At 42.7% G+C, this 26460-nt stretch overlaps 1 protein-coding gene across 2 annotated transcripts in view; it reads right to left on the reverse strand.

The window, feature by feature from the left end:
* Nucleotides 1–26456, reverse strand: part of cc2d1a (coiled-coil and C2 domain containing 1A) — a 27380-nt gene extending 924 nt beyond the window's left edge. Inside the window, exons 1-27 of one of the 2 annotated variants that reach the window (XM_081362529.1) lie at nucleotides 26302–26456; nucleotides 25732–25810; nucleotides 24754–24904; nucleotides 24216–24322; nucleotides 23908–24126; nucleotides 23355–23649; nucleotides 23148–23257; nucleotides 22173–22245; nucleotides 22008–22085; nucleotides 21796–21923; nucleotides 21635–21707; nucleotides 20897–21021; nucleotides 20109–20220; nucleotides 19860–20032; nucleotides 18815–18937; nucleotides 18662–18720; nucleotides 17712–17828; nucleotides 17543–17616; nucleotides 16866–16924; nucleotides 16503–16554; nucleotides 16291–16390; nucleotides 15976–16066; nucleotides 15753–15902; nucleotides 13426–13484; nucleotides 1219–1288; nucleotides 1025–1145; nucleotides 1–25 (exon numbers count right to left, since the gene is read on the reverse strand). The exon at nucleotides 1–25 is cut by the window's left edge and continues 52 nt beyond it. In XM_081362529.1, the coding sequence (XP_081218655.1) occupies nucleotides 1–25; nucleotides 1025–1145; nucleotides 1219–1288; nucleotides 13426–13484; nucleotides 15753–15902; nucleotides 15976–16066; nucleotides 16291–16390; nucleotides 16503–16554; nucleotides 16866–16924; nucleotides 17543–17616; nucleotides 17712–17828; nucleotides 18662–18720; nucleotides 18815–18937; nucleotides 19860–20032; nucleotides 20109–20220; nucleotides 20897–21021; nucleotides 21635–21707; nucleotides 21796–21923; nucleotides 22008–22085; nucleotides 22173–22245; nucleotides 23148–23257; nucleotides 23355–23649; nucleotides 23908–24126; nucleotides 24216–24322; nucleotides 24754–24904; nucleotides 25732–25788 (2801 nt within the window). In that variant the 5' untranslated portion in view covers nucleotides 25789–25810; nucleotides 26302–26456. The remainder of the gene's footprint in view (nucleotides 26–1024; nucleotides 1146–1218; nucleotides 1289–13425; nucleotides 13485–15752; nucleotides 15903–15975; nucleotides 16067–16290; nucleotides 16391–16502; nucleotides 16555–16865; nucleotides 16925–17542; nucleotides 17617–17711; nucleotides 17829–18661; nucleotides 18721–18814; nucleotides 18938–19859; nucleotides 20033–20108; nucleotides 20221–20896; nucleotides 21022–21634; nucleotides 21708–21795; nucleotides 21924–22007; nucleotides 22086–22172; nucleotides 22246–23147; nucleotides 23258–23354; nucleotides 23650–23907; nucleotides 24127–24215; nucleotides 24323–24753; nucleotides 24905–25731; nucleotides 25811–26301) is intronic. The other variant, XM_081362530.1, reaches the window with a different exon arrangement.
* Nucleotides 26457–26460: the final 4 nt, after the last annotated feature.

Genomic DNA, 26460 nt, shown 5'->3' on the forward strand with positions numbered 1-26460 from the left:
AACTTCCGCAGCACATTTTCATATTCTGAGACACAGACAGAGACACATTATTGACGATCTGTCTTGTTGTTGGTCATTCTAGTGCTGGAAACATCAGTTCATGCAAGTGAATCGGTTTATTCAGACGGTTCATTTCAATGAATCACTTAAAAGAAATGATTCATAGATCCGTTTGAATCATCAATCAGTATTATTCCAGCATTTCATATTCATTTCTGTAATAAAATAGATATTTTGTGAAATACAGCTGCTGTTGACTTTTTTAAATTAATTAATTATTTTTTTTATTTTTCATAGTTGCATTTCATGTAAATGTTCAAAATGTGTCTGATACACTACTATTCAGACATGAACAAAGTTAATAAATGGACCAAATAATTGTATTAATTAAAATGTAAAAATTTCAAGAGGTATTTGTTAATGTTAGAGTGTGGTGTGCTAATTATTTATGTATTTATAATGTAATTATGTACACTAAAGTTGTTTAAAGGTTTGGGGTCGGTAAGATTTATAATGTTTTTGAATTTAGTATTTTCTGCTCACCAAGCCAGCTTTTTTTTGATCAAAAATACAGTAAAAACAGTAATATTGTGAAATATTATTACAATTTAAAATAAGTTTTTTAGGTGAATATATTGTTAAACTGTAATTTATCTTTGTGATCAAAGCTGAATTCTCAGCATCATCACTCCAGTCTCCAGCGTCACATGATCCTTCAGAAATCACTCTAATATGAGGATTTGATGATCAAGAAACATTTACGATTATTATCAATGTTGAAAACAGTTGTGCTGATAAATATTAATGTGGAAACAGGGACTCATTTGATTTCAGGATTTTTGTTGATAAATAGAAAGTTTGTTAATTTGACATAGAAATTTTCTGTAACATTATATATGTATACTGTCACTTTTTTGATCAATTGAATGCGTCCTTTCTGGATGTGAAGAAATGTGATTTTCTTTCTTAATGACTCTACAGTTGTCCCAGCGCCGCCTCTGTTAAAGCTGGTGGTGTGTGTTACCTGTCAGCGCTGCCGGGTGTTTCTCCAGGAATGATTTCTGCCACTGCAGTCGCTGACAGGCTTCCATGTGCTGCTTCACCAGCTCCGACGGATCTCGTCTGTTCTTCTTATATTCACTGATCTGAAGAGATGCACACACTGACTCATGATACACTCCATATCTGCTTAAAACAGCCAACAGCACCAACACACACCTTCCACTCCAGTCTCTCTTTGTCGTAGTGAAGCAGGCTGAAGCTGTGCAGTTTATACTGCGGAGGAGAGCTGAAACAGAGACACACACACGTGAACACACTCATAGATGAGCTGAAACAGAGACACACACACATGAACACACTCATAGATGAGCTGAAACAGAGACACACACACATGAACACACTCATAGATGAGCTGAAACAGAGACACACACACGTGAACACACTCATAGATGAGCTGAAACAGAGACACACACACGTGAACACACTCATAGATGAGCTGAAACAGAGACACACACACGTGAACACACTCATAGATGAGCTGAAACAGAGACACACACACATGAACACACTCATAGATGAGCTGAAACAGAGACACACACACGTGAACACACTCATAGATGAGCTGAAACAGAGACACACACACGTGAACACACTCATAGATGAGCTGAAACAGAGACACACACACGTGAACACACTCATAGATGAGCTGAAACAGAGACACACACGTGAACACACTCAGATGAGCTGAAACAGAGACACACACACATGAACACACTCATAGATGAGCTGAAACAGAGACACACACACGTGAACACTCATAGATGAGCTGAAACAGAGACACACACACGTGAACACACTCATAGATGAGCTGAAACAGAGACACACACACGTGAACACACTCATAGATGAGCTGAAACAGAGACACACACGTGAACACACTCAGATGAGCTGAAACAGAGACACACACATGAACACACTCATAGATGAGCTGAAACAGAGACACACACACACACGTGAACACACTCATAGATGAGCTGAAACAGACACACACACGTGAACACACTCATAGATGAGCTGAAACAGAGACACACACGTGAACACACTCAGATGAGCTGAAACAGAGACACACACACATGAACACTCATAGATGAGCTGAAACAGAGACACACACACATGAACACACTCATAGATGAGCTGAAACAGAGACACACACACGTGAACACTCATAGATGAGCTGAAACAGAGACACACACACGTGAACACACTCATAGATGAGCTGAAACAGAGACACACACGTGAACACACTCATAGATGAGCTGAAACAGAGACACACACACGTGAACACACTCATAGATGAGCTGAAACAGAGACACACACACATGAACACACTCATAGATGAGCTGAAACAGAGACACACACACATGAACACACTCATAGATGAGCTGAAACAGAGACACACACACGTGAACACACTCATAGATGAGCTGAAACAGAGACACACACGTGAACACACTCATAGATGAGCTGAAACAGAGACACACACACGTGAACACACTCATAGATGAGCTGAAACAGAGACACACACGTGAACACACTCATAGATGAGCTGAAACAGAGACACACACGTGAACACACTCATAGATGAGCTGAAACAGAGACACACACACGTGAACACACTCATAGATGAGCTGAAACAGAGACACACACACGTGAACACACTCATAGATGAGCTGAAACAGAGACACACACGTGAACACACTCATAGATGAGCTGAAACAGAAACACACACACGTGAACACACTCATAGATGAGCTGAAACAGAGACACACACACGTGAACACACTCATAGATGAGCTGAAACAGAGACACACACACGTGAACACACTCATAGATGAGCTGAAACAGAGACACACACACGTGAACACACTCATAGATGAGCTGAAACAGAGACACACACACGTGAACACACTCATAGATGAGCTGAAACAGAGACACACACGTGAACACACTCATAGATGAGCTGAAACAGAGACACACACACGTGAACACACTCATAGATGAGCTGAAACAGAGACACACACACGTGAACACACTCATAGATGAGCTGAAACAGAGACACACACGTGAACACACTCATAGATGAGCTGAAACAGAGACACACACGTGAACACACTCATAGATGAGCTGAAACAGACACACACACGTGAACACACTCATAGATGAGCTGAAACAGAGACACACACACGTGAACACACTCATAGATGAGCTGAAACAGAGACACACACGTGAACACACTCATAGATGAGCTGAAACAGAGACACACACGTGAACACACTCATAGATGAGCTGAAACAGAGACACACACGTGAACACACTCATAGATGAGCTGAAACAGAGACACACACGTGAACACACTCATAGATGAGCTGAAACAGACACACACACGTGAACACACTCATAGATGAGCTGAAACAGAGACACACACACGTGAACACACTCATAGATGAGCTGAAACAGAGACACACACGTGAACACACTCATAGATGAGCTGAAACAGAGACACACACGTGAACACACTCATAGATGAGCTGAAACAGAGACACACACACGTGAACACACTCAGATGAGCTGAAACAGAGACACACACGTGAACACACTCATAGATGAGCTGAAACAGACACACACACGTGAACACACTCATAGATGAGCTGAAACAGAGACACACACGTGAACACACTCAGATGAGCTGAAACAGAGACACACACACGTGAACACACTCATAGATGAGCTGAAACAGAGACACACACACACACACACACACACACACACACACACACACACACACACACACACACACACACACGTGAACACACTCATAGATGAGCTGAAACAGAGACACACACGTGAACACACTCATAGATGAGCTGAAACAGACACACACACGTAAACACACTCAGATGAGCTGAAACAGAGACACACACGTGAACACACTCATAGATGAGCTGAAACAGACACACACACGTGAACACACTCATAGATGAGCTGAAACAGAGACACACACGTGAACACACTCAGATGAGCTGAAACAGAGACACACACACGTGAACACACTCATAGATGAGCTGAAACAGAGACACACACACGTGAACACACTCATAGATGAGCTGAAACAGAGACACACACGTGAACACACTCAGATGAGCTGAAACAGAGACACACACACATGAACACACTCATAGATGAGCTGAAACAGAGACACACACACGTGAACACTCATAGATGAGCTGAAACAGAGACACACACACGTGAACACACTCATAGATGAGCTGAAACAGAGACACACACACGTGAACACACTCATAGATGAGCTGAAACAGAGACACACACACGTGAACACACTCATGGATGAGCTGAAACAGAGACACACACGTGAACACACTCAGATGAGCTGAAACAGAGACACACACATGAACACACTCATAGATGAGCTGAAACAGAGACACACACACGTGAACACTCATAGATGAGCTGAAACAGAGACACACACACGTGAACACACTCATAGATGAGCTGAAACAGAGACACACACACACGTGAACACACTCATAGATGAGCTGAAACAGAGACACACACACATGAACACTCATAGATGAGCTGAAACAGAGACACACACACATGAACACTCATAGATGAGCTGAAACAGAGACACACACACATGAACACACTCATAGATGAGCTGAAACAGAGACACACACACGTGAACACTCATAGATGAGCTGAAACAGAGACACACACGTGAACACACTCATAGATGAGCTGAAACAGAGACACACACGTGAACACACTCATAGATGAGCTGAAACAGAGACACACACGTGAACACACTCATAGATGAGCTGAAACAGAGACACACACACGTGAACACACTCATAGATGAGCTGAAACAGAGACACACACACGTGAACACACTCATAGATGAGCTGAAACAGAGACACACACGTGAACACACTCAGATGAGCTGAAACAGAGACACACACACATGAACACACTCATAGATGAGCTGAAACAGAGACACACACACGTGAACACTCATAGATGAGCTGAAACAGAGACACACACGTGAACACACTCATAGATGAGCTGAAACAGAGACACACACACACACGTGAACACACTCATAGATGAGCTGAAACAGAGACACACACGTGAACACACTCATAGATGAGCTGAAACAGAGACACACACACGTGAACACACTCATAGATGAGCTGAAACAGACACACACACGTGAACACACTCATAGATGAGCTGAAACAGAGACACACACGTGAACACACTCAGATGAGCTGAAACAGAGACACACACACGTGAACACACTCATAGATGAGCTGAAACAGACACACACACGTGAACACACTCATAGATGAGCTGAAACAGAGACACACACGTGAACACACTCATAGATGAGCTGAAACAGAGACACACACGTGAACACACTCATAGATGAGCTGAAACAGAAACACACACGTGAACACACTCATAGATGAGCTGAAACAGAAACACACACACGTGAACACACTCATAGATGAGCTGAAACAGAGACACACACACAGATGAGCTGAAACAGAGACACACACGTGAACACACTCATAGATGAGCTGAAACAGAAACACACACACGTGAACACACTCATAGATGAGCTGAAACAGAGACACACACACGTGAACACACTCAGATGAGCTGAAACAGAGACACACACACATGAACACACTCATAGATGAGCTGAAACAGAGACACACACACATGAACACACTCATAGATGAGCTGAAACAGAGACACACACGTGAACACACTCATAGATGAGCTGAAACAGAGACACACACGTGAACACACTCATAGATGAGCTGAAACAGAGACACACACGTGAACACACTCATAGATGAGCTGAAACAGAGACACACACACGTGAACACTCATAGATGAGCTGAAACAGAGACACACACACGTGAACACACTCATAGATGAGCTGAAACAGAGACACACACACGTGAACACACTCATAGATGAGCTGAAACAGAGACACACACACGTGAACACTCATAGATGAGCTGAAACAGAGACACACACACGTGAACACACTCATAGATGAGCTGAAACAGAGACACACACGTGAACACACTCATAGATGAGCTGAAACAGAGACACACACACGTGAACACACTCATAGATGAGCTGAAACAGAGACACACACACGTGAACACACTCATAGATGAGCTGAAACAGAGACACACACACGTGAACACACTCATAGATGAGCTGAAACAGAGACACACACACATGAACACACTCATAGATGAGCTGAAACAGAGACACACACACATGAACACACTCATAGATGAGCTGAAACAGAGACACACACACGTGAACACTCATAGATGAGCTGAAACAGAGACACACACACGTGAACACACTCATAGATGAGCTGAAACAGAGACACACACGTGAACACACTCATAGATGAGCTGAAACAGAGACACACACACGTGAACACACTCATAGATGAGCTGAAACAGAGACACACACGTGAACACACTCATAGATGAGCTGAAACAGAGACACACACACGTGAACACACTCATAGATGAGCTGAAACAGAGACACACACACGTGAACACACTCATAGATGAGCTGAAACAGAGACACACACGTGAACACACTCATAGATGAGCTGAAACAGAAACACACACACGTGAACACACTCATAGATGAGCTGAAACAGAGACACACACACGTGAACACACTCATAGATGAGCTGAAACAGAGACACACACACGTGAACACACTCATAGATGAGCTGAAACAGAGACACACACACGTGAACACACTCATAGATGAGCTGAAACAGACACACACACGTGAACACACTCATAGATGAGCTGAAACAGAGACACACACGTGAACACACTCATAGATGAGCTGAAACAGAGACACACACGTGAACACACTCATAGATGAGCTGAAACAGAGACACACACGTGAACACACTCATAGATGAGCTGAAACAGACACACACACGTGAACACACTCATAGATGAGCTGAAACAGACACACACACGTGAACACACTCATAGATGAGCTGAAACAGAGACACACACACGTGAACACACTCAGATGAGCTGAAACAGAGACACACACACGTGAACACACTCAGATGAGCTGAAACAGAGACACACACACGTGAACACACTCATAGATGAGCTGAAACAGAGACACACACGTGAACACACTCATAGATGAGCTGAAACAGAGACACACACGTGAACACACTCATAGATGAGCTGAAACAGAGACACACACACGTGAACACACTCATAGATGAGCTGAAACAGAGACACACACACATGAACACACTCATAGATGAGCTGAAACAGAGACACACACACGTGAACACTCATAGATGAGCTGAAACAGAGACACACACACGTGAACACTCATAGATGAGCTGAAACAGAGACACACACGTGAACACACTCATAGATGAGCTGAAACAGAGACACACACGTGAACACACTCATAGATGAGCTGAAACAGAGACACACACACGTGAACACACTCATAGATGAGCTGAAACAGAGACACACACGTGAACACACTCATAGATGAGCTGAAACAGAGACACACACGTGAACACACTCATAGATGAGCTGAAACAGAGACACACACGTGAACACACTCATAGATGAGCTGAAACAGACACACACACGTGAACACACTCATAGATGAGCTGAAACAGAGACACACACGTGAACACACTCAGATGAGCTGAAACAGAGACACACACGTGAACACACTCAGATGAGCTGAAACAGAGACACACACACATGAACACACTCATAGATGAGCTGAAACAGAGACACACACACGTGAACACTCATAGATGAGCTGAAACAGAGACACACACACGTGAACACACTCATAGATGAGCTGAAACAGAGACACACACACGTGAACACACTCATAGATGAGCTGAAACAGAGACACACACACGTGAACACACTCATAGATGAGCTGAAACAGAGACACACACACGTGAACACACTCATAGATGAGCTGAAACAGAGACACACACACGTGAACACACTCATAGATGAGCTGAAACAGAGACACACACACGTGAACACACTCAGATGAGCTGAAACAGAGACACACACGTGAACACACTCATAGATGAGCTGAAACAGAAACACACACACGTGAACACACTCATAGATGAGCTGAAACAGAGACACACACACGTGAACACACTCAGATGAGCTGAAACAGAGACACACACATGAACACACTCATAGATGAGCTGAAACAGAGACACACACACGTGAACACTCATAGATGAGCTGAAACAGAGACACACACACATGAACACACTCATAGATGAGCTGAAACAGAGACACACACACGTGAACACTCATAGATGAGCTGAAACAGAGACACACACACGTGAACACACTCATAGATGAGCTGAAACAGAGACACACACACATGAACACACTCATAGATGAGCTGAAACAGAGACACACACACGTGAACACACTCATAGATGAGCTGAAACAGAGACACACACGTGAACACACTCATAGATGAGCTGAAACAGAGACACACACGTGAACACACTCATAGATGAGCTGAAACAGAGACACACACACGTGAACACACTCATAGATGAGCTGAAACAGAGACACACACGTGAACACAATCATAGATGAGCTGAAACAGAGACACACACACGTGAACACACTCATAGATGAGCTGAAACAGAGACACACACACGTGAACACACTCATAGATGAGCTGAAACAGAGACACACACGTGAACACACTCATAGATGAGCTGAAACAGAAACACACACACGTGAACACACTCATAGATGAGCTGAAACAGAGACACACACGTGAACACACTCATAGATGAGCTGAAACAGAGACACACACGTGAACACACTCATAGATGAGCTGAAACAGAGACACACACACGTGAACACACTCATAGATGAGCTGAAACAGAGACACACACACGTGAACACACTCAGATGAGCTGAAACAGAGACACACACGTGAACACACTCATAGATGAGCTGAAACAGAAACACACACACGTGAACACACTCATAGATGAGCTGAAACAGAGACACACACACGTGAACACACTCAGATGAGCTGAAACAGAGACACACACACGTGAACACACTCATAGATGAGCTGAAACAGAGACACACACACATGAACACACTCATAGATGAGCTGAAACAGAGACACACACGTGAACACACTCATAGATGAGCTGAAACAGACACACACACACACACACACACACACACACACGTGAACATACTCATAGATGAGCTGAAACAGAGACACACACACGTGAACACTCATAGATGAGCTGAAACAGAGACACACACACATGAACACACTCATAGATGAGCTGAAACAGAGACACACACGTGAACACACTCATAGATGAGCTGAAACAGACACACACACGTGAACACACTCATAGATGAGCTGAAACAGAGACACACACGTGAACACACTCAGATGAGCTGAAACAGAGACACACACACACACACACACACACACACACACACACACACACACACGTGAACACACTCATAGATGAGCTGAAACAGAGACACACACGTGAACACACTCATAGATGAGCTGAAACAGAGACACACACACGTGAACACACTCATAGATGAGCTGAAACAGAGACACACACGTGAACACACTCATAGATGAGCTGAAACAGAGACACACACGTGAACACACTCATAGATGAGCTGAAACAGAGACACACACGTGAACACACTCATAGATGAGCTGAAACAGAGACACACACACGTGAACACACTCATAGATGAGCTGAAACAGAGACACACACACATGAACACACTCATAGATGAGCTGAAACAGAGACACACACACGTGAACACACTCATAGATGAGCTGAAACAGAGACACACACGTGAACACACTCATAGATGAGCTGAAACAGAGACACACACGTGAACACACTCATAGATGAGCTGAAACAGAGACACACACACGTGAACACACTCATAGATGAGCTGAAACAGAGACACACACGTGAACACACTCATAGATGAGCTGAAACAGAGACACACACGTGAACACACTCATAGATGAGCTGAAACAGAGACACACACGTGAACACACTCATAGATGAGCTGAAACAGAGACACACACACGTGAACACTCATAGATGAGCTGAAACAGAGACACACACACGTGAACACACTCATAGATGAGCTGAAACAGAGACACACACGTGAACACACTCATAGATGAGCTGAAACAGAGACACACACGTGAACACACTCATAGATGAGCTGAAACAGACACACACACGTGAACACACTCATAGATGAGCTGAAACAGAGACACACACGTGAACACACTCATAGATGAGCTGAAACAGAGACACACACGTGAACACACTCAGATGAGCTGAAACAGAGACACACACGTGAACACACTCAGATGAGCTGAAACAGAGACACACACACATGAACACACTCATAGATGAGCTGAAACAGAGACACACACACGTGAACACTCATAGATGAGCTGAAACAGAGACACACACACGTGAACACACTCATAGATGAGCTGAAACAGAGACACACACACGTGAACACACTCATAGATGAGCTGAAACAGAGACACACACACGTGAACACACTCATAGATGAGCTGAAACAGAGACACACACACGTGAACACACTCATAGATGAGCTGAAACAGAGACACACACACGTGAACACACTCATAGATGAGCTGAAACAGAGACACACACACGTGAACACACTCAGATGAGCTGAAACAGAGACACACACGTGAACACACTCATAGATGAGCTGAAACAGAAACACACACACGTGAACACACTCATAGATGAGCTGAAACAGAGACACACACACGTGAACACACTCAGATGAGCTGAAACAGAGACACACACATGAACACACTCATAGATGAGCTGAAACAGAGACACACACACGTGAACACTCATAGATGAGCTGAAACAGAGACACACACACATGAACACACTCATAGATGAGCTGAAACAGAGACACACACACGTGAACACTCATAGATGAGCTGAAACAGAGACACACACACGTGAACACACTCATAGATGAGCTGAAACAGAGACACACACACATGAACACACTCATAGATGAGCTGAAACAGAGACACACACACGTGAACACACTCATAGATGAGCTGAAACAGAGACACACACGTGAACACACTCATAGATGAGCTGAAACAGAGACACACACGTGAACACACTCATAGATGAGCTGAAACAGAGACACACACACGTGAACACACTCATAGATGAGCTGAAACAGAGACACACACGTGAACACAATCATAGATGAGCTGAAACAGAGACACACACACGTGAACACACTCATAGATGAGCTGAAACAGAGACACACACACGTGAACACACTCATAGATGAGCTGAAACAGAGACACACACGTGAACACACTCATAGATGAGCTGAAACAGAAACACACACACGTGAACACACTCATAGATGAGCTGAAACAGAGACACACACGTGAACACACTCATAGATGAGCTGAAACAGAGACACACACACGTGAACACACTCATAGATGAGCTGAAACAGAGACACACACACGTGAACACACTCAGATGAGCTGAAACAGAGACACACACGTGAACACACTCATAGATGAGCTGAAACAGAAACACACACACGTGAACACACTCATAGATGAGCTGAAACAGAGACACACACACGTGAACACACTCAGATGAGCTGAAACAGAGACACACACATGAACATACTCATAGATGAGCTGAAACAGAGACACACACACGTGAACACTCATAGATGAGCTGAAACAGAGACACACACACATGAACACACTCATAGATGAGCTGAAACAGAGACACACACGTGAACACACTCATAGATGAGCTGAAACAGACACACACACGTGAACACACTCATAGATGAGCTGAAACAGAGACACACACGTGAACACACTCAGATGAGCTGAAACAGAGACACACACACACACACACACACACACACACACACACACACACACACGTGAACACACTCATAGATGAGCTGAAACAGAGACACACACGTGAACACACTCATAGATGAGCTGAAACAGAGACACACACACGTGAACACACTCATAGATGAGCTGAAACAGAGACACACACGTGAACACACTCATAGATGAGCTGAAACAGAGACACACACGTGAACACACTCATAGATGAGCTGAAACAGAGACACACACGTGAACACACTCATAGATGAGCTGAAACAGAGACACACACACGTGAACACACTCATAGATGAGCTGAAACAGAGACACACACACATGAACACACTCATAGATGAGCTGAAACAGAGACACACACACGTGAACACACTCATAGATGAGCTGAAACAGAGACACACACGTGAACACACTCATAGATGAGCTGAAACAGAGACACACACGTGAACACACTCATAGATGAGCTGAAACAGAGACACACACACGTGAACACACTCATAGATGAGCTGAAACAGAGACACACACGTGAACACACTCATAGATGAGCTGAAACAGAGACACACACGTGAACACACTCATAGATGAGCTGAAACAGAGACACACACGTGAACACACTCATAGATGAGCTGAAACAGAGACACACACACGTGAACACTCATAGATGAGCTGAAACAGAGACACACACACGTGAACACACTCATAGATGAGCTGAAACAGAGACACACACGTGAACACACTCATAGATGAGCTGAAACAGAGACACACACGTGAACACACTCATAGATGAGCTGAAACAGAGACACACACACGTGAACACACTCATTGATGAGCTGAAACAGAGACACACACGTGAACACACTCATAGATGAGCTGAAACAGAGACACACACACGTGAACACACTCATAGATGAGCTGAAACAGAGACACACACACGTGAACACACTCATAGATGAGCTGAAACAGAGACACACACACGTGAACACACTCATAGATGAGCTGAAACAGACACACACACGTGAACACACTCATAGATGAGCTGAAACAGAGACACACACACACGTGAACACACTCATAGATGAGCTGAAACAGAGACACACACACGTGAACACACTCATAGATGAGCTGAAACAGACACACACACGTGAACACACTCATAGATGAGCTGAAACAGACACACACACGTGAACACACTCATAGATGAGCTGAAACAGAGACACACACACGTAAACACACTCAAAGACACACATGCAATAACTGTCGTCCAATCGGCTTCAGTTTTACCTTGGTTTCGTGTTCCTGTCATGATCGTTTTGGGGTTTGGATCTTGGAGAAGGCGCTTGCTGGAAAGAAAATGGTTTATGATTTATGGAAACGTAAAACAAAACAACAAAATAAAAAAAAAACATTAGATTTTTGAAAATTGTTCAGTTTCATCATATTTTCTCATATGTTCTCTCATTTGAACTTTGTTGTCTTGAACGGTATATTGTTTTGCAATAAAAAAAACTCTTAAAAAGACAGTAAATAAATTATATTTTTTTTAAAAACATTGAATATTGCAATTTTCTTTATTTTAGTCAGTATAAAAGCCAGTATAACAAATACTACCATGTATCGTTAATTTTTCATTACTGTGGGGTTACAAATGTAAGAATCTGTTTAAGATCTGCTGATCTTACATAACATGAGACACTAAGGTGGAGCACACTGAATTTATCATGTAGGGTTATGATGATGATATCAGCGGTTACGCAGAGGCTCCTGCCAGTCCTGTTCTCTCTATTGTAAGTTAAATGAGTCCGATTACTGGGACTCTCAGCCTTTGTCTTGAATGGCTCTTGGAGCCCCTGACCCAGCGCAATTGACTTTGTACACCGACGCATGTATCGTTCCTATTTTGCACCCGACGCACAGCGGACTTTTCCCTCCAGAGACGCATGTCTATAAATTGGGAATAAACTTGTGCTCCTGGGGGTGGTCCAGCAAAAAGAGGAGACGTGTTCCGGCGCAAACGTTCCCTGGTACTATTTTGCAGCTCCAGAAAACTATTCCGCCACTGACCAGGAGAAACCTAGTCTAAAGTCAGTGGTGCATGTTATTCAGACGCTATTTTAAGGGTGCATGCTCGGCCATAATGTAGTGTGTGCACAACGCGCATCCACTTTGCTTCTCTCATCTACACAGATGCAGCAGTTCCCATTTTTGCAAACCATACATAATTACAAGGAAAAATATTAACACACGAGGGAAATCATTGTGGTGTCCATGAAGATGTGAAAAAATAGGCATAAATCTAGCTTACACATTTACCCAAATTATCATACGCCTGTTTAACCGAAGCTAATTCGGGTGTGTTTCTCCATCCCCAATGTCACTTCTCTGTGTTTTACGGCCCTGACGAGAACGTCGGTCTCCTCGGCTGTGAACCGGTCCTGGCGTGCCACTGGCAAATCCGCCGATATAATAGCAGTCCGCCATGGAACAAGAGCGCCTGCTCTTAAAGGGAATGTGAGATGTCGCTCTGATTGGTTTATTTCACGTTACGCCCAAACCACACCTATGAATAATGAAGCTACTTCAGACCAACCCATTTTAGATTTGCGTCGGGCGCAAGAGTCATTTATCCCGCCGGTATAATAGCAACAGCGCCCAAGACCCGCCCACAAAGTTACTTGCGTTTCGCGTTTGATACTTCAGATCATTAAAGGGGGGGTGAAATGCTATTTCATGCATTCTGAGTTTTTTACACTGGTAAAGAGTTGGATTCCCATGCTAAACATGGACAAAGTTTCAAAAACTAAGTTGTACGTTTGAAGGAGTATTTTTGTTCCAAAAATATTCCTTCCGGTTTGTCACAAGTTTCGGAAAGTTTTTTTCCGAGTATGGCTCTGTCTGATGTAAGAGAGGGCGGAATTTCCTTATATGGGTCCTAAGGGCACTTCTCCGGTAAGATCGCAGGCGCGCGCGCACTCGTAGACCAGAGCAAGAGAGCGAAAGCAGTTCGCCATCAAAGCGCCCTGCCCGGCTTTTGGAAGTCAATGTCACCAAAGAAGTGTGTTTTTGGTTGCCAGGGCAAGACAACCCTGCACAGATTCCCAAAGAACCCAGCGTTAAGGAACCCGTGGATGGAGTTTGTTTTCCTGAGCATAAACGGAGTTGTGTAAGACTGTTGTTCCTGCATTTCGACGATGATTGTTTTATAAACAAAGCCCAGATCGACGGATTTGCAGATCGTCTAATGCTTAAGGATCGAGCAGTCACAATGATAAAGGTTCGCGGTCGTGCGTTGGAACGGTGAGTAAAACTGTTGAACAAATGTCTCTGTGTGTTGTTAGCTCGGCGGGTAAGCACAGCTAAGCTTCGCCCACACGGCCCGCCCCCAGCCGCTCGTTTTTTCCGGAAAGACTCGGTACAGCCAATCTTTCAATTAAAAATATGATAAAACAAAAGACTTTTTGGAGATATGAAGGATGCAATATTACTCTATAGGTACTCAAGATTAACAGGAGATTGAGTGAAAATGAGCATTTCACCCCCCCTTTAAAATAGGGCCCTATATCATTTTATTTATTGTACATCCTGTGTGTAATAAAAACAGCCTCTCGCACCCGTTCCTTGTTTTTCTCAGGTGAAGGTGTGATGGGGTCGATGACGAGCCACTTCTCCGTCACCGACTGCAGCTGAACTCCTCCCAGCGGCTCTCGGATCTTCACTCGCACCTCCAGCTTCCCCCCCGTCGCCTTACGCCCATCCAGCACCTGCAACAGCAGCACAGGCTTGAGTGTGTGTGTGTGTGTGACACGTGAGTGTGAGTCTGTGTGAATCACTCACGTCTATAATCTCTCGGATCTCACACTGGTTCTCCAGGGCTTCCAGCTTCAGCTGAGCGCTTCCCACCACTCTATCTGTCTTGAAGAGACCGCTGCGCGCACACACACACACACACACAAAATTAGAGTATTGAGAATAATCATTGACAATAACATGATTTTGGAAAACAAAAAGCAAAAAAAAGAAACATCCAGATATATTACAGCGATGAGAATTTCCTTAATTGTCACAATGCGAGTTTGTTTTTTAACTGATTAGTATTATTAGCAGTTTCCTCTCTGTTGTGGTGGAGTGTGATCTGGATTGTTTCCTCACCCCTTGTGAACGATCTCCAGCTTGATGCCTTTGGCCTGTACGATCCTCTTAAAGCCTCTGTGATCTCGCTTGATGTTCAGCTTGAACTGCTCCTTAAACTCTGAAACACACAGAGACTGTCATCTAATGCTGCCACCTGTTTAACAGACAGACTGTGTGTGTGTGTGTGTGTGTGTGTGTGTGTGTGTGTGTGTGTGTGTGTGTGTGTGTACCTGGACAGTTGGTGTTTTTCACAGTGCTGGTTTTGTCTCTCTGAGCTTCTTCCTGAGAAAACAATACACACAATAGACATGTTTCAAAGTTCAAAGCTGTGCATTTAACTTATGCGCAAAACTGCAATATCGCATAAAACATTTGAGAATAAAGCAGCGTTTCCATCTTATGTGTTCAAAACAACAATATCATCAGTTCCTGGGAAACACAAGATATCTGTAATAAAATGGAAGCTGCTGCAATCGAGGAGGAAACTGTGGCTCTTTTTGTCCTCCATCATAAATGAGTTGTGTTCAGAGAGTCAGACATGTGTGTGTGAGTGTGTGTGAGAGAGAGTGTTGGAGTGTGTGCGTGTTGCGTACCGCACTGGGGAAGGGAAACTCAAAGCGCACACTTGCATCCAGATCGTTGGCAGAAACTCCTGGAGAAAACACCAAAACAACATTTGCAGGATTTTTGTCAATATCATTGTTTATTTATTTCCTCAGACTTTATTTAGACTATATATATATAACATTCAAAAGTTTGGGGTCAGTAAAATTCTATATTCTTAACAAATTAATATTTTTTTATTCAGAATAGGATGTTGTGACAATTAAATTGATCACAAGTGACAATAAAGACATTTATAATGTTACAAAACATTCTATTTCAAATAAATGCTGTTCTTTAGAAGAATTAGAATCATATTAGAATGACTCCTGGAGGATCATGTGACCCTGAGGACTGGAGTGATGATGCTGAACATTCAGCTTGGATTACAGGAATAAATGACAGTTTAACAGATATTCACATAGAAAACACTTATTTTAATTTGTAATAATATTTTTCAACATACCTCACAAAGTTAGTTGCACACACATACACACACACACACACACACACACACACACACACACACACACACACACACACACACACACACACACACACACACACACACACACACACACACACACACACACACACACACACACACACACACACACACACACACACACACACACACACACACACACACACACACACACACACACACCTGGAGGGGTGGGCAGGTTGATTCCTTTCACGATGATCAGCACCATGTCATTGGACGTCAGGTCAGGAAAGATCCTATAAACACAGAGATGAAGACATTTAGGGACTCTGTGCAGGACGTCCTCACGGACACACACGTGTGTGTGTGTGTTTGTGTGTGTTCTTCTTACTTGACGGTGTTGAGGGTGCGCTCCTCCGTGTGGTACTTGGGTACTGGTCGGCCTTTAGCGTGAGCTTTCTTCAGTACTTCAATATTGCTCATGCATTCCTCTGCCAGCTTCTCAAACCTACAACACAAACCAAGTCTTCCTCATGGGACTGTTCGCTGCTCACACTGTGTGTGTGTGTCATTTCAGGCTTTACTGTCCATGTGGGACATTCGGTCTCTACAACGCTAGCAAAATCTGACACAGATATACTTTATTAAGGCTAGCTCAAGATTTGATATTTCACTTTAAGATTTATATTAGTATTTACGCTTAGAACTTTCATTCTGACAGATTTGAAATATTTCTTTAATTACATTTCTTTTTTATGAATTCAATTTAATTTATATAATGGTTAACTTTTTACATCATTAATGTGTAAAAAATATGTTTGTATAAATCAAAAAAATTTGTAAAAAACAACAACAACAACAGTACATTAATTTATTAAAATTATATGTTTAAAAATTGCACTTTTAGTGCTTAGTTAGGTAAATAGGACAAATTCTTTCTGTTTTGTTTTATATTTTATACACAACTATTCAAAAGTTTGGGGTCGACAAGATTTTTAAAGTGTCTTCTGCTCACCAAGGCTGCATTTATTTGATTAAAAATACAGTAAAAAAAGTAGTAAAATTCATATTTTGGTTGAAAACTTGATTATTTTTTTCAGGATTCTTTGATGAACAGAAAGTTCAAAAGAACAGCATTTATTTGAAATATCTTCTGTAACATTATAAATGTCTTCACTGTCACTTTTGATCAATTTAATGCGTCCTTGCTCAAACTTTTCGAACAGTAGTGCACATTCATCACTCAAAACACACCTGAAAACTCAGCTTACCGAATGTAGAAATCTAAACAGACATTCACTAACACAAACACACAGCATCAAGATGAATGAAAACACACACCTGGCAGTTTCAGCTACATTCCCCATATGCGTGAACTGCTGCGAGTAGGCCAGGCATTTCTGGAAACATCAATCATTAGATGGTGAATAAGCCATGCGTTTGTGGTTAACGCTCTACAGGAGTCAGATCTACGAGTCGCTGTGTGACACTGACCTCGTGCTGCAGTTTGAGCTTCTCCAAGAGTTGTGTGTACTGTTCAGTCGAGCGCGGGGACACTGCAGACGAGCGAGACTGAGACAGTCTGTAGTCCTCCTCACTGACCGGAGCGCCCGGCACCTGCACACACACACACACACACACACACACCACTGTGAACAACACTGCATCCTGACACTTCACACACACACACACACACAGCTCTTCACATTCACACATTGATGCAGGACTGTCCAGAAAAGGACTGAAGTACAGTTTAGATGAGCGACGAGCTCAGAGTCTAAAAATAATCAACTTCTCAAACACTTATTTCACACTAGTGATGACCGAAATGAATTTTTAACTAAAGTTTTCATTTAGCCAAAAACTATTACCAAAAATAAAGTTTATTTTTATAACCAATCAATTACTCAAATTATTAAACACTCAAATAAAAACTGTGATGACGCGTTTCCACAGTTAATAACATTGTTAATGATCTTACCTTGGCATTAAATTACAGAAAACTAGTTAAAATCAAAATTTTGAAAAAAAATCAAGATTTTTATGGAATATTATTTGCGATATTTATTATTAATGATTTATCTGTGCACATCATTATTGTGTCAGATTCATATTCCTCATAATCTTGAATCAGAATAACTTCCCCTCCCTCTTGCAGCATCTCTTCTCTTCTCTGATGACGAGGGCGGGGCTTGATTTTGTCCGTGAGGAATTGATTGGATGGCTGTGGTTTTCTATTGGTGGATCTGATGTGAGTGACAGGTTGCCCTGCCCGATGTTTGTGAGGCCGTTTCACTAGGATATACGTCACAATAGGGAAGAAAAGACTATCGCAACTTCCTTTCATGCCGACATTTATCGCTGTGTTTATCATATAGTGCTTGTAATACAACAGCTGAGGGAGTGACATGGATTTCTCTTTTTCTATTGGAGCAAATGATAACACAAAAAGATATTTGTTGTAGTTTTTGTAGTTTACCCAACTATGATGACTTTCTGAGAACCCTGGAAATGTGAAAAGCATCATAAACTCGCAAACCTTGGTGATGTCAACAGGAAGTCCCGACTTGGCGGCATTGATCATGGCATCGAGTCCTTTAGCGTGTCTGAGGTGCTGCGCGGCTCCCTGCATGTCCTTCATCTCTTTAGAGCGCAACGCCGCCTTCACAAACTGCTGTCTGCGCATCATCAGGAAATCCAGCTGCTGCTGGGCTGCAAAACACAACACACACACATATATTACACATCAGCGCATGCACATTAATGCCTTTGCATGAACTCTGCCTACCTTTCCCTCCTGGTTTGGGTGTGTTTGTGGAGCCAGTGGGCGTCCCTGCGGTGGACGGGGCTTTCGGAGGAGCGGGAGCTCTTGATTTCTGAACGGCAGGCGGAGCTGATGGCTACACGGAAACAGAGCGATGAAGAATCAGGGTGAAACACACCTTCTAGATCAGGGATTGGCAACTTCGGTCCTGGAGGGACACTGTCCTGAGGAGTTCAGCTCCATCACTGATTTAACTCCTGCCTGTAGTTTCCAGGGCTGTGTCTGAAATCGCCCCATACACCCTTAGATAGGGCACTGTCTGCACTCATTCAATCCCACAATGCACCGCAATAAGGAGAAGATGTCGCCCGCAGCTGAATCAATCATCCATCCATTTAACAAACCGCTGGTCCAATGTGGGTACAGCGTAATATCATACAGGTATAAAGTCCTTTTTAATTGATTATTAAATTGTTTAATTACGGTTTATATACATGCTAGTTTCTATAGGGTTCAAGATAAATCTTTTCATTACTCCTAGAGCTGCCAGTTTGATAAGTTTAAAATGATTATTAAACAGCACAATCTATGCAAAAGCGGCAGCCCTTCCGGCACTCAGCGTCTGAATTCACACACTCGTTTTCATTCCCTCCTTCCGGTGGACTATATCAGTGGAGTAATGCAGGGAATAGTGAATGATTTTGATTCATCCTGAAGATGTTGATTAGCTTGTTCGGGTGTGTTTGATTAGAGTTGGAGCCAAACTCCGCAGGACTGAAGTTGCCCATCTCTGTTCTAGATGCTTCACTGACCTTGTGTGTCTCCTCGTCTTCATCCGCGTCAGCATCTTCGTCCTGATTGGCCAGTTTCATGGCTGTCTCCAGGACGCCCATAAAGTTCTGATTGCCTCCCTCGGTGCCCTGCAGCGGAGGACAACCTGACATGCACACACACACACCGTCAAAAGAGGCACACAAACCATCTACAACTATTGTGAGGACTTTCCTGTGATCTCTAATTTTTCTGCTGTACATTCTGAACTCTGTCCCTCGAGGGCCACTGTCAAGTCAAGTCAAGTCAAGTCACATACAGCGCTTTTTACAATACAGATTCAGTTTTAAAGCAGCTTTACAGAGATAACAGGAAAATAATGCAACAAAGTTTGTTTCTAGAAGAAAATAGCGTCACAGTCCAACTTAATTCAGTTCAGTGATGGTTAATTTTTGTTGTAGAAACGTTATTAATTTAGTTCATATTTAGCTGCTCTGGAGTAATCCGTGATGTCATCATCCAGCTCAGTTCAGTTCTCATAATGGTGTCAATGCAGGCAGATCAACATTATTGTTGGATATTAAATGTCCGCAACTAAGCAAGCCAAAAGCCAAGGCGAGAAAGGCCACTGTCCTGCAGAGTTTAGCTCCAAACCCTAATCAAACACAATCAAGGTCTTCAGGATTACTAGAAAGCCACAGGCAGGTGTGTGTGATCAGGGCTGAAGCTAAACTCTGCAGGAAAGTGGCCCTCGCTGCAGACAAGTACACAAGCATTACCTGGTGGAACAGGAAGATCTGCCAGATTCACAGGCCGTCCTGCTTTTTGAGCTTTAATGGCGTCTTGATATTGCTGAAGTGAAGAACACACGCACAAAAGAAGTTAAAGAAATGGCTTTTTGTATTATTGTTATACACACGTGACTCCTCAGGTGTGTTACCTTGATAATGCGCTGGTGCATGCGTGCTTTGCGGTCGTCTCCTTTGCTCTTGGCGCTCTCTGCAGCTTCTTTGTATTTGTCCATGCGCTGCTGTAAGGCCTCGGCGACGCTCCGGGGAGCAGAGAGAGCTGAAACATACACACACACATCCGTTCATATACAGTGTAACTGAAATCTAGACCGCGTTTGATCAGCGACACACTCGTTCTCACCTGGTTCTGGGGCAGGAGGAGGGGCTTCTGGTTTAGAGGACAGCTGGGGAGGGTTTGAACGTGGCACTTCGACCTCAGCTGAAACAGAGAGACTCTCATCAATATCTGAATAAACTAACCAGGATGCAACTGGGGCGAGTGATGATCTGTGAGGTAAGGCTGTACCAGGAGGGGGCGGCAGTGAGCTGATGTCCACAAACTCCCCTCGGTCAACCGTCTCCACCAGCGAGTCTAATCTCTGTGGGAAACGCAGAGACAGACAGCAAATGAGTGTCATAGTTGTTGCGGTGGTTAATTGTGACCTAGTGTTGTGTAAATCTACAGTCCACAATAATAGACCTACACTTGGGGTCGGTAAGATGTTTAAATGTTTTTGAAAGAAGTCTCTTCTGCTCACCAAGGCTGCATTTATTTGACCAAAAATAGAGTAAAACACAGTAATATTGTGAAATATTATTACAATTCAAAACAGCTGTTTTCTATGTGAATGTATATTAAAATGTAATCTATTCCTGTGATCAAAGCTGAATTTCATTACATTACATATTCATTACATAAAGCAGTATCATTACATTATTTATGATTATTATCAGTGTTGAAAACAGTTGTGCTGATAAATATTTTTATTGAAACCACGATACATTTGATTTCAGGACTTTTAAAGAATAGAAAGTTAAAAGAACAGCATTTGAAATAAAATCTTTTGTAACATGTCTTTACAATTTTAGTATCACTTTTAGTTGTTTTTTTGGTTTCATTTTTAATTTGAAAGTTTTAGTCATTTTATGGTGCTTTTGTTAGGTTTATTAAATGTGTCCAACTTTTTTTCAGTTTTATATCAAGCTCAACAAAATGAAAAACTAGCTGATATAATGTTTTTAATATTTGATTTTATTTCAGTTAACATTTATTTTATTTCATGAAACAAAGATTTTTTTTATGCTTTTTGTTTTATTATAATAATATCCTTGGTCTTTACTATCACTTTAGATCAATTTAATGCATCCTTGCTGAATAAAACTATTAGTTTCTTTCCAAATAAACGATAGCGCTCTTGCATAAAATGAGAAGAGAAACAAACAAACCAATGTAAATGTGGCCTAAATGACACGTACCAATGAATCGGTGAGACGCTCTTACCTTGGACACTGAGTAGAGTTGTTTGGCTTGGTCAGTGTTTCCGCTCTGTTTGGCCTTTATGGCTGCCAGCTTATACTCTCTCTGTCTGCTTAATATACTCGCTTTGAGCTCTGAAACGCACACAAATGTGACTAATGTGTATAGTAACAGCTTTCCAAACAGTTTTATAAGAGTAAAATGAGATATTCAGTGTGTGTGTGTGTGTACCTGAGTGCTGTGTGTTGGGCTGGCTGGGCGTGAGGGGTGATATGGCTGGTGTATCGGGCGTTACGGCAGTCAGTCTCTGTGATGGAGGCTGTAGAAACTGAGGTTTGGATGGAGCGATTGGCTTCACGTTGGCCGTCTGAGGTGGTGTGTTTGCTGGAGCAGGTTTTTCCTGCTCTCCGATTGGCTCTGCCTGCGAATCAGCGGAGGGTTTTCCACCAGTGGCCACAGGAGGAGGAATCTCGTCTTCATTGATGGGTTTCCCCTTTTTAGCTGACGTCAGCATTGACTGTAGAGTCTAAAAACAAGGAGAACATGTTACAGACCAGTGCTCAAACATGAGGGAAAATTAGCAGGACAGAAAGTTTGACATGGCGTTCGACAGATATCTATATCGCCAAGATATTTGGTCAATTTAAATTATTGCATCAGCCGAAAAGTTTGACTTTTAAGTGAGCTAAGCGGGACTTTTATTTTGACAGCAGCCACACTGCTCTCTCAGATATTGGCAGTGGCCATCAAAAAAAATCTATCTTTATTCTCAGATATGGTCCACCTTCAGTCCACGGTCGTATCTCCGAGCTTTGCTGGTCTCCCCCGATGCCTTGGCGTTGGTAATGGCGGTTTGGTACATGTCTAAGCGCTCTCTCAGGCGAGACTCCAGGCTGGTTGTGGACTGGGGCGTTGCATTTGAGCGTTGAGGAGGTGCTGGTGACGGAGGGGCTTTCCTGACCACTTGCTCCTCATCGTCTTCCAACACCTCATTCAGTTCGGCCTGAAAAACGACTTTAGTGAAAATCTCTTCATGCGAGAAACATCATATCCCATGCAGTGGACGTAAAGACAAGAAGGTTTTTGCCTAACCAGGAGATCAGCATCGTTCTCCAAATCACCATCATCGTCTCCGTCCTCGTCCAGATCTTTCATACACAGAGCGGCCATCCGATCAATGTCCTCCATGGGCAGCGGAGCTACATGATGCAAAAAAGAGAGAAAGATGATGGAAAGATGCCATGGTTATAATTGTTAAAGTCCCCCTGTGGTGAAAGTCCAGCTTTTAATGTTGTTTATGTGTCTATGTGGTGTTTTTAATATGATTTAAGACAAACCATGTGTAAATTCATAAGTCGAAACCATTGCTGAGTATTTTCTCCTTAAAACTGCAGTGAACCAAAGACAGTCTCAAAAACACGGTTTGAAATCGCTGGTGTTTCTGACGTCACAAACTACCTTGTAACCAATCAGATCAACGTGTGATGGTCAACGAGTGGATCTCTGAGCTGAGTGAGTGAGTGAGTGGAGGCGGGGTTAATTTGCATATTCATGGATGAGTATTAAGGGATAAAATGATTACGGGGGACTTTAATAGATGACATATCTACACAATGTTTGGTGTCCTCACCTTTTCCTCCAGGTTTCCTGCCCGCTGGTCCGCCCCTCCCTCCTCCTCCTCCTCCCCCCATCAAGGCCAGAAGCTCCGCCTCTAACTCCTCCTCATTTCCCCCGGATTCATCCAGCCCGCCGTCAGGAGCCAAATCCAACAGCAGTCCCATCTGATTACACGTGAGGATGGAGAGCCAGTGTTATTTTGGTAAAAATGAGATACTTTTAAATATTTTTATTATTATTTTGAAGTTTTTATTTCATATTACCCAATTTTATTTGAACTTTTGTTAGCTTTAGTAATTTTGATGTGTCTTTTTTAATGTTTTTTAATATGTCTATAAAGTTTTATGCATTTAAGACATACTGATTAAACATTCCGAGGTCAAAATGGTTTTGAAAAATAATACAAATATAAAAAACATGATCGGATTAATTGCCTAAACTGCCTGGCCACAAAAGTGTCTGTTTGGATTTAAATAGGCAAAAGCTTAAGAGTCTATGATTGGATCATTATTGCAGTGATTATTATGTTTCTAGCATGTTATATGTTTGGCAACAGTTCTTCTAACCCTAATTGATGGAGTGTCTAGCATTTCATTTCTTAAACAACCATGTAGGAAGACACATCATGGCCATATTCCAGGATGACAATGTCAGGATTCATCCGGCTCAGATTGTGAAAGAATGGTTGTGAGGGAGCACGAAGAATCATTTTCACACATGAGTCCAGACTTTAAATTCATTGAAAGTCTTTTGGATGTGCTGGAGGAGACTTTACAGAGTGATGGACTCTTGCATTGTCCATACAAGATCTTGACCAATATTTTATGCACTTCTTGATGTTGTTTGCCTATTTAAATCCAAACAGCGACTTTTGTTTTTGCTCAGGTAGTGTATAACATGCATTTATAAACTGAATAGGGTGAATTTCCATTTTTAAGATGACTTTAAAGCTGATTCTTAACACAGTACTGACTCTCATCTTGTGTTTTACCTGTTTGGCCCTGGCGGCCCCCTGGCCCTTCTGCGGCGGGTTACGGCTTCGGCTCATTTTCTTCACAGATCCCTCAAACCTGGAGTGAGAACAAGAAAGATTCATTTATGAAGCTACAATGCCACTGCATCAGGATTAGCCCTCCAGTAACACCACAGACAGCAAGACCTGAAAGTGACAGGCTTGGTCAAGGCACATTCCGGAATCATGACGTGAATAATGACGTTTATATTTGCATAATCCATGCATAGACAAAATCAACGGCAAATGTTTATTTAATTGTGCAATGTACCTCCTAGACCTCCATCAGATTACATTACCTGACTATGAGCTCAATAGCTAATGTTTCAACAGTATTTAACCTGTGCTAGTGTTTAAACATGGGAATCGAAAGCTGAAGCTGATTTTACACCAAAAACTGTTGGAGGCAAAGCTGAATGAAGCAATGAAATAAATTTCAGCTTATTCACAATAAAAACGAGAAAGTAAACAACTAATTGAGTCACAGTGCAAGCTAGCGAGGCTAGTTCTTACATCAGACTCTCTTTACTAATAATTTGAACACGATACCTCGATCATATGTTCCTCCGAGGGCGGGTTACGTGGTCAATATCTGTTCCGTTGAGAAGAGTAAGCTGTCTGTCATTAAGTTATTGCACTAGAGTTTCATAAATACAGAAGTAAACACAAATCTGCACTGCTGTCAATGACAATTCAGCACTTCCTGCT

This window comes from Scardinius erythrophthalmus, assembly GCF_964197995.2.
Source record: "Scardinius erythrophthalmus genome assembly, chromosome: 3".
Lineage (NCBI taxonomy): Eukaryota > Metazoa > Chordata > Actinopteri > Cypriniformes > Leuciscidae > Scardinius > Scardinius erythrophthalmus.